We start from the raw sequence: 13946 nt of genomic DNA, 5'->3' as shown, positions 1-13946 counted from the left end.
CTGTAGGGTTCTGAGCTCTACTGTATTGTGGTGTCTTGTGGTAGTGTTGAGAGATAAAATGGAATTTCAGTTTTATTTTATTCTGTGGTGATGGCACGAAGCAGTAATTGTTTTGAATTATTTTTATTTCAGATTCCTCCTGGAAAAATGAGTATGTAGGAGCCTTTCTGCAAAATAAAGGATACTCAAATTGGAAAAAAAAAGTTGTTGAAAGCTTTGTATTCGAAATCCTGATGCCTAATCGAAACCACTTTTAAATGCAAATGTAGGGGCCTGGTTCCATTCAAGAGAATTTCACCTCCCCAGGAGTAGCTGTGGGAGTCCCCGAGTCTCCTGTAACAGTGCTGGCGGATGCTGATTGTGAGTTTATTGCAAGCCCGTTGCCATTGGCCTGTGCTACATATCACTCTTGTTTCTGCTTTATTGCACACAGTGACTTACACAGCACATTTCTTGCCCTCTTTTTCTGACCCTTCCTCCCAGCTGCTTCCTGACATCAAAGATATGCAGAACCGGAGAGTGCTGCAAATCAGAATATTCTCAGTGAAGCTCTCCAGTTCTGTTGATGCATCTTGTAATCTAGTCAGCATAAAAGACCAGGAACCTATCTTCCTCAGAGTTTATTTTTCACTACTCGGATTTGAGTGCCCACCAGGTGAAGGGCTCTGTATCATTCAATCCATCTCAGGACAGGATTGCCTTTTTCTATCTTGTTGACATGTAAATAGCTGGTCTTGTCTGCGCAGTGTAGATTACGGCAAGACAAAATGGGGAAGTGAAAGCTCTTACTGCCTGGCCAGGTCTTCGTAGATAGCTTGTAGATAGCTTGTCCACGTGTGGAATAAAAATCCATGATTACCTGCATATTTTTAAGGATTGAAAGGCGCTGGGTGTTCTGCATAACTATGGTATGAAGTTGTGGACTGTGAAGCAGTGGTTGAATTTACAGAATGAGTTGTATGCGCAGTGTGAAAAGGCGCTGGATGGCTGTTTTTAACTGTGTGCTCATAGAGGTTGTCGCTGTTGGAGCAAGCACGCCTTGTTCAATGATTGTGGAAGCTCTGTATTTTGGTTTTTTTGCCTGCAGCTTTGTTCAGAGACTATCTATTGGCTATTTAACAACATGTTTAATATGTGTTACATAGTTGTAAAAGACTGTATAAATTGTAGAGGCATTGCATTGACAAAACATTGTACAGTTTGCAACCTTTTACATAATACCATTGTGAGATTAATTTGTAAAGATTCATACTTAGATGTTAATAATGTAGTAGTTCTGGCTTTTGTATCAAATCAAATGCCATTATTAGTTTTCTAAATTATTTTCCTTAACAGAGTATCTCTTCATGTCTAAGAGGCAGAGGATTTGTTTCAGTTTTCTTGTATCTCACTATTACTGTCTCATTCAGATTTTAATGAACGTTGGTGGCCATCTCTGAATGCTGACATCACATGTTCTGATGTGATGAGCTCATAGAACATGAGGTACCTTGAAACAACGTGTAAGCTGGTGTGTTTCAACTTCCATGCAACCCTAGAGGAGCACTGGCACATTTCGAGTGATCTACCTGCTGAGTGTGTGACTCATTCCAAACTTCAAAGCACAGCAGTGTTCCTGGTGCAGTATTTAATGTCAGCACACAGATGTAACCACTGTATAGCGTAGTGCCAAAATTATGATCTCAATTGTGGACGTAGTTTATGACCCAATAAATGGATTGTTTGTAACATCTGCTTTTGCGTGTGTGTGTCTCTAAAGTGGAAATCTCTTCTTTTTAGAACGTAACGTCGAGTTGTTTACTGTGCTTTTGAGCTTTTTGTATGAGATGTGTGTTTATTGTGGAACTTGGCAGTGAGTTCCGGCAGCATTAGGATGAAAGGTCTAGTGCTAATTACTGGGAAAATAGCTTTTATTGTTACATAAAAACACCCTGTTCCTGGTGAGACTTCAAACACAACCAGCCAACCTGAGGTGGACGCTTAAAATTGGAGAAATGAGTTTGAAGTGGAAGAAAGAAAAATAATAGAACTTCTGCTGATCATCTTGATGGAAAAAAAAAAGTGATCAAGTAGGGGAATAAAGCTTAAACTGTGCTTTTGGGTGGCACAGGTGGCAACAAGAGTCACGTGAGCTCATTGGTGAGCTGTGTCATTAACAAGCTAAACTGTGTATTGATTTAAAAAATAGAAGAGGAGAAGGGATGGCCGTTGTATCTGATATGGCACACTAACTAGGACTTGCAGTCCTTTCATATTGAATTATACACCTATTAGCCTTTTCACTTCTTTACCAGGCTGCTGGCAGACCTGTCCTTGGGACACAGGGATGAGTTCTGTCAGTTGTTCTGGTAGGCATCCCCAGTGTCCCATCCACACTTTCCGCTCAGTCTTGCACTTTCTTTCAAAGCTTCAGCGTTCCTGGAATCCTGAGACTCAATTTTCTTTTTCTACCTACCATGCTGAGGAGAATCCCTGTAGCCTGGTAAGATGAAGGGGGGGAAAAAAAGTTGATTCATAGAATGTTTTGCTGATGCTGTCCCTGCAAGATTTTAGCTTAAATTAGTCTGTAACTCACAGTAGGGTTAGTTGTACATTCTCACTGGCACTGTGCCCATCCATTCCCTGTCACAGAATAGAACCATTAAGGTTGAAGAGGACCTTTAAGGTAATCTGTTCCGACCATCAACCCCATCAGGTACTTTCTGTACAGTCACTCTGCAGAGGCTTTGCGAATGGGGCCCCAGTAAGGAAGGGAAAGTGAACCTAAACCTGACCTCAGACCTCCACGTTCTCCACAGGGTGGAGATAACCTGGTGGAGATGCTCTGGGGAAGAGGTTTAGTGGGATTACCCCAACATGGCACCTCAGGCACTGGGGCAGTGATAATTTCAGTCTGCTGCAAAGAAGTGGGGGTTTGATTGCAGGAGAAAATTCAACTGTGTGGAAGATGCAGATTGCTGAGATGTTTATGGCAGCGTGCACAAATAACATGCAAGCTGTGGTTGGTTTGCACTGATGTTTTTTTCTCTCTCCCAGTCTGAGTTATTAAAAGATATTTGGGAGGAAAATCTCATGAGTTGATGTGAAGAAAGGTTGCTACCCTCTTCCTAGGAAGGAGAATAACTCTCAGTAAAGCAGTTGTGAGTCCAGAGATCTCTCAGCACAGAATAAGGCTCAGATGGTTGCCTGCAAAGGTTGCTAGCAAAATCATCTGTGATTTCTGTATTAAGAGCACAGTGCTTGGAGGAATTAGCTGTGTTCTACAGAGGCAGACTGTCCAAAAGCAGAGAGCCTTGCTGGCCACGATAGTTTTCAAAATCTAGAGTTGTGAATTGGTTTAAGGAGGGGAGCAAGAGTATGATAAAGAAAAGAGTAAATATTCCAGTGCCTTGTGTAAGATGTTGCAAAAGTTGTTGAAACTGTGATTGCTGCTTTCCAAAACCCAGGCTCGTTTCTTTTGCTGCTCTTTTCCCTTGCTCCAAAACTCTGGCAGCCTATTTGAAAGGGCCGGGTCAGTGAGATGCTTTGCTGAGCAAAAGGGACTGCACAGTTTTTCGTGTTCCTTTGTGATCTTTCTGCCTCAGTTCATCCTCTTGCCTGTGAAAGCCTGTGTTCCAATGACCTCTTGTGGTTGCTGCCTCCTGCAGCCTTTGCAGGCACTCAGCTGGACACCCACCACTGACTGCAGCATTTCTGTGCGCATCACTGAAGTGCACACCTTTGCCATTTTGCACATAAGCAGCTCTAAAATACTTTCAGAAGCACACGAGGTCAAAGTCAAGCGAACTCCTTTAAACTACGTGCACTTGCAAAGAAAAAAAAAATCTCATCAGGCATTTGCAGCTTTATTTCTATATGAATTTCTATATGCGTGCTTCCACCTGCTAATCTAGTTACTAAGGGAAGTTCATCCACGTCTGAGCATTCAGCCACCTAATGTAACGGTGGGAATTATTCAGCCTTTCTTATCTTTTTAAAGGGCTCCTGTTTGCGACTGTGTTCTTGTTGCAAATAAGTGACACCACAGCTGCAGCCAAGTCTAATGCGGGCATTAGGCATAATGTGAAACTAAGACAGAAAGAAGTTCTTACACAGTGCCTTGCTTCCAGCTGCGTGCAGCACACTGCCTGGCTCTGGAAGGATGTGGATAGCATGTGCACATTAGTTTCACTTACCCAGAACAAGCATCTCAGTTTCTCCAGCATTAATCACTTTGAAGTAATTGAAGCTTGCATGCCTTGTTTAATCACACAGTTCAGCACTCTCTGGTGTTTGTGAATTAAAAACCTCGAGGGGCGTTCTGGCTCCATGGAAAACCCCATACGGATTGAGGGCTCACCCAAAGAACTGAGGAACAAAAATACAAGCAAGAGTGAAAACAGAAGCGGTGGCCAATCTGGGATGCTTGAAGCCACGGGAAACAATGCAGGTGATGCTCTGCATTTGGGACTTTGCCTAATCTCACATGCAGCCGTTTTAAGACCAAGGTCGTAGGATGCCCTGAGCAAAGTGCGCCGCTCCCATGGCTGCTGGCGCTCCTGCGGCAGAGCGTGGTTCCACAGCTGACTGATGGCCAGCTGGGGGTTACGCTTAGCATGCCATGCCTGCTGCTGCCGTGAGTCACGGGTTTACTGACAGAAACTGCTTTTACTTTTAGAAGGAAATGTGTTGAAAAACAAACCACTGACGAGCTTTTGGATGTCAGCGTAACGTGACAAAGCTCTTGTCTGCCTTGAGGCTTCCACAAAACACTGCCGTGCTTCTGCAGGATTGCTGGGGGTTGAGGCGGGCTACTAAGACGACAGACTCATATATTTGTCTGCATATGTAGAAATGTGCAGCATAAGGCGAGTGCCGGCACATAAGGCAGAAGTTCTGCACCTCCTGCATTTTCACAGCACTTCTGTGCCTCGCCTGCCCGTGCTCAGTTTGCGCATAAAGCGATGGCGAAGGGCAGGCAGATGAGCTGCCCGAAGCACTGACGATCACAGCCGGGCCCGTGCTCTGGTGGTGCTCAGCCGGCACGGAGCGGCAGCGCAGCCTCGAGCCGCTCGCTTGGGGTCTGGGCACGGAACGGTTGCGAGAACCCTTAAAGGCCGGCCGGCCCAACCGCCCCGCAAGGAGCGGGAACCGCCGCAGCCCGCAGAGGCAGAACGGCGACACGGCGGCGAAGCTGAGGAGGCGGCGGCGAGCACGAGCCTCTCCGCAGCCGTGCCGCCCGGGCAGCCGGAGGTCCGGGGGGCCGCGGCTCCGCCGTGCGTGTGCGCGGCCGGAGAAGCGGGGCGGGAGGCGCCTCCGAGGCGGCCGCGCCGAGCGGGGAAGGGGCCGGGCCGCGGCGGCGGCGGCGGGCGCCATGGCGGGGCGGGCGGCGCCATGTCGGGGGCAGCCCTGAGGGAGCGGCGGCGGTGGCGCGGCCGCGCGCGCTTTGCGGGGCGGCGGGAGAGCGGCCCCGCCGCGGGCCGGCCGCGGCCTCGGCGAGGCGGCGGGCGGAGATGAACGCGTCGGGGCGGCTGCCGGCGGGGGGCGAGGAGGAGCCCCCCTCCGCCGCGCTGCTGCCGCTGGGCGGGAACGGCAGCGCCGCCGCGGGGCTGCGGGAGGGCACCCACACCGCCACCCTGGCGGCCTGCGCCTCGCTGCTGGCCCTCGTCTTCTGCCTGGGCTCCTACGGCAACCTCATCGTCTTCTTGTCCTTCTTCGACCCGGCCCTCAGGAAATTCAGGACCAACTTCGACTTCATGATCCTCAACCTCTCCTTCTGCGACCTGTTCATCTGCGGGGTGGCCGCCCCCATGTTCGCCTTCGTCCTCTTCTTCGACCCGGCCCGAGGCGTGCCGGCTGCCTTCTGCTTCGCCTTCCACCTCACCAGCTCCGGCTTCATCATCATGTCTTTGAAGACGGTGGCGGTGATCGCCCTGCACCGCCTGCGCATGGTGCTGGGCAAGCAGCCGCACCGCGCCGCGCCCTTCCCCTGCACGCTGCTGCTCGCCGCGCTGCTCTGGGCCGCCAGCTTCACCCTGGCCACCATGGCCACCTTGAGAACCCGCGGCTCCCGGCTCTGCCTGCCCATGTCCAGCTTCGCCCGCGGGGATGGGAAGGTCATCCTTTACCTCTACGTCACCGACTTCATCTGCTGCGTGGCCGTGGTGTCCGTCTCCTACGTCATGATCGCCCAGGCCCTGCGGAGGAACGCGCAGGTGAGGAAGTGCCCACCTGCGGTGGCCGTGGGCGCCTCTGGACCCCAGCCCTTCGTGGGGCCGCCGGCCGCCGGGGCCGGGCAGAACGCCTTGCCCGCCCTGTACAGGAACTGGGGCTCCGGCAAGCCGCAGCACAGTCAGGCTCACAGTTACGCCATGCATCTGGGCCAACCGTCGGCCACCGGCCGGCTGCAGCTCATGCCGGCCGTCAACCTGTCCGCAGCCAAAGACTCCAGGGCGGTGGTGACGTGTGTTGTCATCGTGCTCTCCGTCTTGGTGTGCTGCCTGCCCCTGGGTATCTCTTTGGTGCAGGACATGCTCTCCGGCAGCGGCAGCTTTGTGCTCTATCAGTTTGAGCTGTGTGGATTTACCCTCATTTTTTTCAAATCTGGGTTAAACCCTTTTATATATTCCCGCAACAGCGCCGGACTTCGGAGACGAGCCCTGTGGTGCCTGCAGTACCTATCCCTTGTCTTTTTCTGCTGCAAGCAGAAGACGAGGCTTCGAGCCATGGGCAAAGGCAGCCTGGAAGTCAACAGGAACAAGTCGTCCCACCATGAGACCAATTCAGCGTACGTGTTGTCTCCTAAGCCTCAGAAAAAGTTTGTGGACCAAGCTTGCGGTCCCAGTCATTCCAAGGAGAGCGTGCTGAGTCCCAAGGCATCCTACGGACATCAGCACTATGGGCAGAGCAGCTCAACCCCCATGAACACTCGCATCGAGCCCTATTACAGTATCTACAACAGCAGCCCTTCCCAGGAGGCGAGCACCCCCAATAGCTTGCAGCCGGTGAACTCGACTTTTGGCTTCACCAAATCCTACATTGCCATGCACTACCACACCACCACCGACCTGGTGCAAGACTGTGGCAGCGCTTCCACCAAGCCGATACCCGTACCCTCAGTGTAACCTTGGGAAAGCAGGTCTGATCTAGCTCATTTAGGGGATGCCCATCACTGTTGGAGTTCTGAACTCAATGGTATTGCTGTACTGCTCCCAGCTTACAAAAAACAAAACAGTAGTGTTAACATCCGGCTACATGCATTTGAAGTGAATACTAGAAAATTACTTCTGTGGCTTTTTCTTGAATTTCTCTGTCAAGTCAGAAAGGGCAACATTTTAGGCTTGAATTTCGAATTGTTACTCGATGACATGTGATTGATTACATTTTGAGGCAGAATATCTCAGAGAACAATCTGAGGCTGTGCCAGGAGTGTTGTCTGTTGAAGTGCATACTTGCCGTATTTTCAGGAAGGAAGAGTTGGGAGGATGCTTGGTAATGCTCTGGTTTAAATTTCCATTTGCTAAAGGTCACAAGGATTGGTGGTGTTTTGATGTAGCAAGTGTCAGCAGCACCGAAATCTCTGTGAATTTCAGCTTCCTGGAGCAAGAGGGTTTGACAGACAGTGATGTATTGCCACCAGGAGGGGACTGGGGAGAAGAGTTGTGGTGCCATAACGAACCTCTGAAGTATACGTATTGATTTCCACTGTACATTTATTGTAAGGACTGGTGCCATTGTATATCCCAAAATAATGCATTCAGCCAAGTGCTTTTCATCTGATAGAAATAACTGCCCAGTATGAATTATAGGTTTTATTTGAGGATAGGGCTGAATATTGCAGTATTACAGAACTGCCTCCTGTTAATAATGCAGTCACTTCTGGAATGTTCTAATCTGTTCTGGTGTTGCTGGTTGCTCTTTCTCTGTGGTTTTATTTAAGAGTGGGAAGTAGAGGAGTTTGGCCGAGACATTCCTGAGAGGTATGAACAACTTTTAGAGCAAGAGTACCAAGTTGTTGGAGGAGCCAGGCCATTACAAGGCTTTGACCTCGTCCTGCGATGCCAGTTTGATTTAAAGTCTAATATGTCTACTGATACTCTTTATCTAGTGGTTCACACTGTGAGCAAACAACTGAAGCATTTTTTATAAATCCACCCACTGGTGTCGTGCAGTGTGTTGTGGGACCTCCTTGTGAACTGGAATCATCTGCAGGCGTTTAAATTCCGGGCAGTCACTGCTTTGAGCGGACAGATCTTTTCCAAGCAAGCAGTCGCCCCTCAGCTGCTGTTGGCTTCAGGAGAGCTGTGGTATCTCCAGAGCGACCGTGCCAAGGGTTCTGGTGCCAGTGGAGGGAGAATGGCAGCCCTTCAACAAAATGGTCGCGATGGGAAGATGAACCGTTCGCCTCATTGCTGCGTGTGAGTCGTCGTTGGTTTGGGCTGTTTGTTAACCCAGCTGTGTTCAGGATTTTCCTGGAAGGCTGTTAGTGTGTGAACACTGCTCTTTGTTTAGCACTCGGAATTTTAATTCACTTTGAATAATTCAGTGCGGCTTTATTGCAATAAAATGAACGCAGACAACTTTCTAATACCAATGTAAAATGGAAATGATTTCAGTAAGTCTTTTCCCCCTGCCCAGACGTGGTTCTTACTAACGTAATTACAAAAGGTATTTAAAAGATGCGTTGTTTGCTTTTTTCTCTCTTTGTATTTCTCTGAATTTGGAGGTAAAAATACATGGGATTTTGACCATCTCGTATTGCAGAATGTAGGGCAGGGCCTGGGATGGACCTTGTGGGGGTTTAAGATAGACATTAAGACTGGTTTGGACATGAAGCGTGGAACGTGAAGATTTGAGTCTGCTGTATGTATGCACACTTCCATACCATGTGTTTGTCTTGGGTCTCCTGAACTTCGTCCCACGACAGGAGATGAACTCCTTCTTGCCTTATTCACAAAAGTAGTTCACTGAAGTAATTTGCACTGAATGTTCATGTGGGAGTAAAGAGGAGAGGGTACAGCTTTGGGACAGAGGGAGCTTTTAATTCCTTTATGTGAAATGTAATTAAGGCAAAGGAAATTAAGTCCCTATCAAGCACCTTGTGTTACTGTTCTGCTTAACCCCTGGTGCCAGCCGTGCTCCTAAAGCAGCCGATGTGTTCATGTGTCTGTGATAGGCAAGTATAACAACTTCATTCAAGCAATATCTGATTTAAGGTTTTGATTCCATTTAATAACTGTCTTTTTGGAGGAGGTTTATGGATGTAGTAAATAGAAGAGTGATTTCATTTTGAAAATACATAGCCACAATTTCTTCCAAGCACAATTTAAACTGGAGTAATCAGTTGTACAACGAAAATGACTTCCTGTAGACTCTCCTGTGGTATATCTATTCTTTTCTTTTCTTTAGCCCACTTGGACTATCAGAACCAGCCAAGTAAAGATCGGTGGTTTGGGTTTGCTCACCTTACAAACGAGTCCAGATTGTGCTGCACCAAATGATCTGTTCTCAGCTGATAGTTATTTCCTGCCAGGACCTGTTTTTCTCGCTTGAATGTGGAATGTGTTAGATAGCTGATCATTCTTTTATTTTTTCATATGATATAAGTAAGTAGCGTTAGGTGATGATGGTGACTAGGCAGAGGTAGCACCGAAATGATATGAAATGGATTAGGCTGATTGTGTCAAGTGAAATTTTCTTAAACCTATTATTACGATATTATTATACAGAATTTTCTTGCCTGTTCTTCAGAGGTTTGTGGTAACAGCATTTAGATAAAACACCAATTATTTAACAGTACAGCCTGGCATACTCTGCTAGCTTGTTCTTGGTTGTCTAGTTCTAATGTTGGCCTGCGGTTTTGAAAGATTTCTAAGTCTGTTCTCTTCCACCACGTACCCAAGTGAGGCAGCACCATGGATTTGCGTTTGCATCTCTCAGGTGGCTACACTGACTTTAATCTTTTTGTGCCAAACCACAAGAGGAAATTTTTACCCGTGTACTATTACAGCTTGTGTTTTTCTTGACTGTAATCCTGGTGCATTCTATCTGAAGCTGTACTAGATTTAAGAATCTGAAGCAATTTGTATTTGAATGACACTACTTTTCATTATTACTGCAGTAATCTCCAAAAGGTAGTTAGGATCTGCAGTGTGACTCAAGCTGTTCTTCCTTTCAGGTGCCAACCACAACATTTTAAGAAATGCTAGTAATAGCTGAAGAAAATCAAGCGCCCAGAAATGAAAGGCTGTTCAGCAGGGCTCGGGTCTCAGCCCTCTGGATAACAACACAGCAGGCTTTGCAGAAGGTAATCGTGGAAACACTTTTATTTGACTGCTGACTTTCCAGGCACAGTCTGTGTAAGTCCTCATCTCTCATTCCATCTCAATCATATCCTCATTGGGTCCATTTTCCGCTCTCACCAGCGGTTCGTTTGTTGTTTTTAGCACAGCTGCCAGCTGATGCCAGAAAATCCTCTGTTTGTGTTCTTCGGGGCTCCACTTTAAGTAGGTTTTTCTTTTCAGCAGCTTTCTGAGTTTGCTGAACTTCTGAGGCACGCTGTTGGGCGGGAGGTCTTCCAGCACTATCATAATGAGGGAGTCCTGATTTTCATCCAGGACCCGATGTTCAGCAAAATACAGTTCATACTGACACCAGCAGCTATTTACGAAGCTGGGAGAGAGAACAAAAAGGACTTTATGGCTGTTCTCTATGCAGTAAAAAATGTTGCCAAGTACAGGATGCCCTGGTTTGAAGTCTCTTTCGTGATAACATATCTTGAATCCGTCAGTTTCCAGTTTTTTCAGTAGATTCTCTTTTGTCCAGTCTGCATCGTGCTCGCTGTATGAAATGAAGGCGTCGAAGGGCTTGTTTTCTGGCCTCTTCTTGTACTGCTTCCTCTTTGCCATACACCAGTACCAGCCCATTCTCACATACCACAGCCCATCAAAGCGCCAACATAAGCCGGTTAGCACCAGAACAACCAGGATGGCCACAGAGGCTGTAATGGCCATCTGAATGCCCAGGGAGCAGTGCAGAAGTGTGAGATTACTGCTCTTCACCAGCGAGCCCCGCCTGTCCGGTGGGAAGCTGCACCTGAGATCGTCTTTGCCATTTATCTGCAAATGTGGGTTATGGATGTAGACGTTTACAAACCAGTACAAGTCACAGTTACAAAAGAAATGTCTGCCTTGAACAGTCAGAACACTCAGACTCGTTAGCTGTCCGAAAGTATCCTGCACGATGGTAGTGATGGCGTTGTCGCTGATGTCCAGCTCCTGCAGAGAAGCTGGGAGGGAGCCGCGCTGCAGGAAGGAGATCTTATTCCCTGATAAATTGAAATGCTTCAGCATCGGGAGAGCTCGCCCAAAGTGGTCGGGGAGTTCTGAAATCAGGTTGTGACTGCTGTCCAGGTTAGTGAGTGCAGAAAGTTGGCTGGCGGGTTCCAGTCTGGTTATGAGGTTTCCAGAGACGTTAAGCGATTCGAGGTTCTCTAGGGCTTCGGTTAATGCCAGCACCTTCAACTTGTTTTTACTAACATCGCATGTTGTTAAAGTCGACGGGAAGTATTCAGGATGCATATCTGTAATTTTATTGTTTTGAATGTTAAATACGGTTAAGTTGGAGAGAGATTTAAAGCTAGGGGGTATCATCTTAATATCGCTGTTGCTTATGTCGAGGTGCTGCAGAGAGATTGGTAAGTCAGGAAGCATGGAAATGCGATTGCTGCTGAGATCCAGAAATAGCAGTTGTTGCATTCTGTTGGCAAACCATTCTGGAAGTTCTACAATGGAGCAGTTGGACACTTTCAGGTGCTTCACTCTCTCTGGAAGGCTTTCGATGGGTGTACCAGCCTGGTTTCTGACAAAGGAAATGGCACTGATATGTACAGTTCCAGGGGGAGGCCTTGTGGCTGCTCTGGGGCTGTCTGGACGTACGGTGTATATGAGCTGATTTCCTTGAACATACAGACGCTCCAGTTTAGATAACTTTTTAGCAAAATTTGCGGGTATTGTACTGATGTTTGTGAAGGACAAATCGATGACCGTGATGGTTGGAGGGAGACACATCGTTTCCAACCTGTTTATGGGATTGTTGCTGATATTTAGAAATGAAAAGTTGCTGAATGGGAAGTGACAGATTGCTTCAACGTCTATGTTGTTAATTGTTATTTTGTTGTAGCTTGCATCAACGGACCGTATGTCTTTCATTGGCAAAAACAGGACGAACAGAGATAGAAGATCCATTTCCAGGTCGCTGTGACTAATGTTAAACTCCAAAACAGCACCCAGCTTAGCTTGGCAGAGGTCTGCATCCAGTTTTGCTTCCAGCTCTTCATTAGACAGTTTGGTCCTTGATAGGTCAAGCAAGCCATTGATTGGTGCTCCACACACGTCAGGCCTCAGCGTGGCTGCTGGAGGGGAGGTTGTATTTTCCTCTGCTCTTCTTCGTCTGAACCTTGGGCTAACATTTCCTGGATTGGATGGATCTTCCAAACGTGGCAGCAGTTCAGCTGGTGTAGGAGGCTCCAGAGCAGTCTCTGCTGATGTTTGAAAATACATATAAGTCTGTGAAGGTCCTGAGGCCCCACTGGTTGGTATGAGTTTCAGGTGAGGTGCAAGATCAGATACCGGAAGATTCTCATCATTAAATGATAAATCCACAGAAACAAGGCTGAGCAGGTTCTCAAATGCACCGAGTTCAATGTCCTTAATGTGATTGTAGGAAAGGTCCAAAACTTCCAGTACATCAAAACCTTCAAAGTCTCTTTTGGTTATTTTTTCAATTGCATTATGTGAGAAGTTGAGAGCTCTTGCTGTTTTGGGAGCTTGTGCTTCTGATACAGAAGTGAGGTTTAAGTAAGAGTAGTTATAAAATGGGAAGGAAGACATTGGAGATGTTCTCTGATTTAGGAATCCATTGGCTCTACTGAATAAGAAAGAAATGAAGTAGAAATAAAGACTTCCGATAAGGGTCCTCATCCTAGAGAAAAGAAATGTAAAATCCATCATTATACTATGCTCTACATTGCATCAACGAGTATCCTTTAAATAGTTAAATAATCCTACTTTATGGACAAGCACATAAATTGCTTCACTAGTCACATCTGAATTCCTTGTTATCCACACAAAAACGTGTCCCGCTTCATTATTTTGTTCAAGAGGCAGGACTAGAAGAGGTGTCAGAAGGATCTGAAGTAGAGCACTGTGCATTTCAGATCACTGTAGCGAATCTGAGTGTTTGCTGCTGTAAAATAACCTTTTCCCTTCCCCAGGCAGGTTGTAAGCAGCCTTCTCAGCAACAGCTTCCCGTTGTGCAATCTGAATTGCGCTTTCCTAAATGCTGTTTGCAGGTTTCGCGCTTCTCATCCTGACTCAACTGAATTTACCACTGAACATTGATTTAATCTTACCTGCAGGAAGAAGAAAAAGAGAAAACTGGCTCCGAAGATGAAATGGGTGGATTTGGATGTGGCAACCTGCACCAGGAGAGGTCACTGCCTGCCGACCCACTCATCTCTGAAGACTTCCCTGAGCCTGGTAAGGTCGCCGCTCGGCTGCTCTTCTGCCCCACGTCTTTCTTGGAGTTTGCTCACACTGGATCATGCGCTTCCATGTCTTCTATTTGTTATGTGGGAATGTGTACCATTAGCAGAGTGATCGAGCCTTATCATAGCCCCTTTTAGCTGCCATCACAGCTACCAGGCCAGGATCCTCACATTTGACTGAGAAGAAGAAAGCGGAGGGAAGGCAAAGCCCTTCCAGATATGTCCTCAGTCCTGAACAGCCCCAAGACCAGAACCAGGATCAGCCCCACTAAACACCCCCCACCAGTAAGCCACCCCCAAGATGTCAAAGCCTTGCACAGCACCTACAGATGAGAGACAGTTAAAGCCTACCTCATGTTTCTAGTGCCCACTCTCCTCACAGCCCTGCTGCAGCCTCCAGAACTGCCCGATCCCACTGCTG

The 13946-nt window shown here is 47.4% G+C and overlaps 3 protein-coding genes across 6 annotated transcripts in view; 2 read left to right on the top strand and 1 right to left on the bottom strand.

The window, feature by feature from the left end:
• Positions 1-1732, top strand: part of PSME4 (proteasome activator subunit 4) — a 63977-nt gene extending 62245 nt beyond the window's left edge. For both annotated transcript variants that reach the window (XM_052679890.1, XM_052679881.1), the window contains one exon: positions 133-1732. The gene's annotated coding sequence lies outside the window, so the exon portion shown is untranslated. The remainder of the gene's footprint in view (positions 1-132) is intronic.
• Positions 1733-5474: 3742 nt separating this feature from the next.
• Positions 5475-13519, top strand: GPR75 (G protein-coupled receptor 75). Of its 2 annotated transcripts, XR_008205970.1 has the most exons (3): positions 5475-8396; positions 10157-10285; positions 13397-13519. XR_008205970.1 is itself a non-coding variant. In XM_052680010.1 (1 exon), exon 1 carries the CDS (start codon positions 5493-5495, stop codon positions 7101-7103), a length of 1611 nt encoding a protein of 536 aa, XP_052535970.1. In that variant the 5' UTR covers positions 5475-5492; the 3' UTR covers positions 7104-8658. The 2 variants fall into 2 exon arrangements, 1 of the variants encoding a protein (XP_052535970.1); XM_052680010.1 differs by lacking the exons at positions 10157-10285; positions 13397-13519 and having other exon boundaries at positions 5475-8658.
• Positions 10290-13494, bottom strand: LOC128079044 (toll-like receptor 2). 2 transcript variants are annotated; one of them, XM_052679916.1, is made up of 2 exons: positions 13391-13494; positions 10290-12960 (listed from the first exon to the last, which is right to left on the bottom strand). In XM_052679916.1, exons 1-2 carry the CDS (start codon positions 13492-13494, stop codon positions 10353-10355), a joined length of 2712 nt encoding a protein of 903 aa, XP_052535876.1. In that variant the 3' UTR covers positions 10290-10352. The 2 variants fall into 2 exon arrangements, with proteins under 2 accessions (XP_052535876.1, XP_052535884.1); XM_052679924.1 differs by having other exon boundaries at positions 10290-12906.
• Positions 13520-13946: the final 427 nt, after the last annotated feature.

This window comes from Tympanuchus pallidicinctus, unplaced genomic scaffold, assembly GCF_026119805.1.
Source record: "Tympanuchus pallidicinctus isolate F22 unplaced genomic scaffold, pur_lepc_1.0 scaffold1, whole genome shotgun sequence".
NCBI lineage: Eukaryota > Metazoa > Chordata > Aves > Galliformes > Phasianidae > Tympanuchus > Tympanuchus pallidicinctus.
Note: the sequence above shows the minus strand (reverse complement) of the source record. Positions and strands in the feature narration are given on the sequence as shown.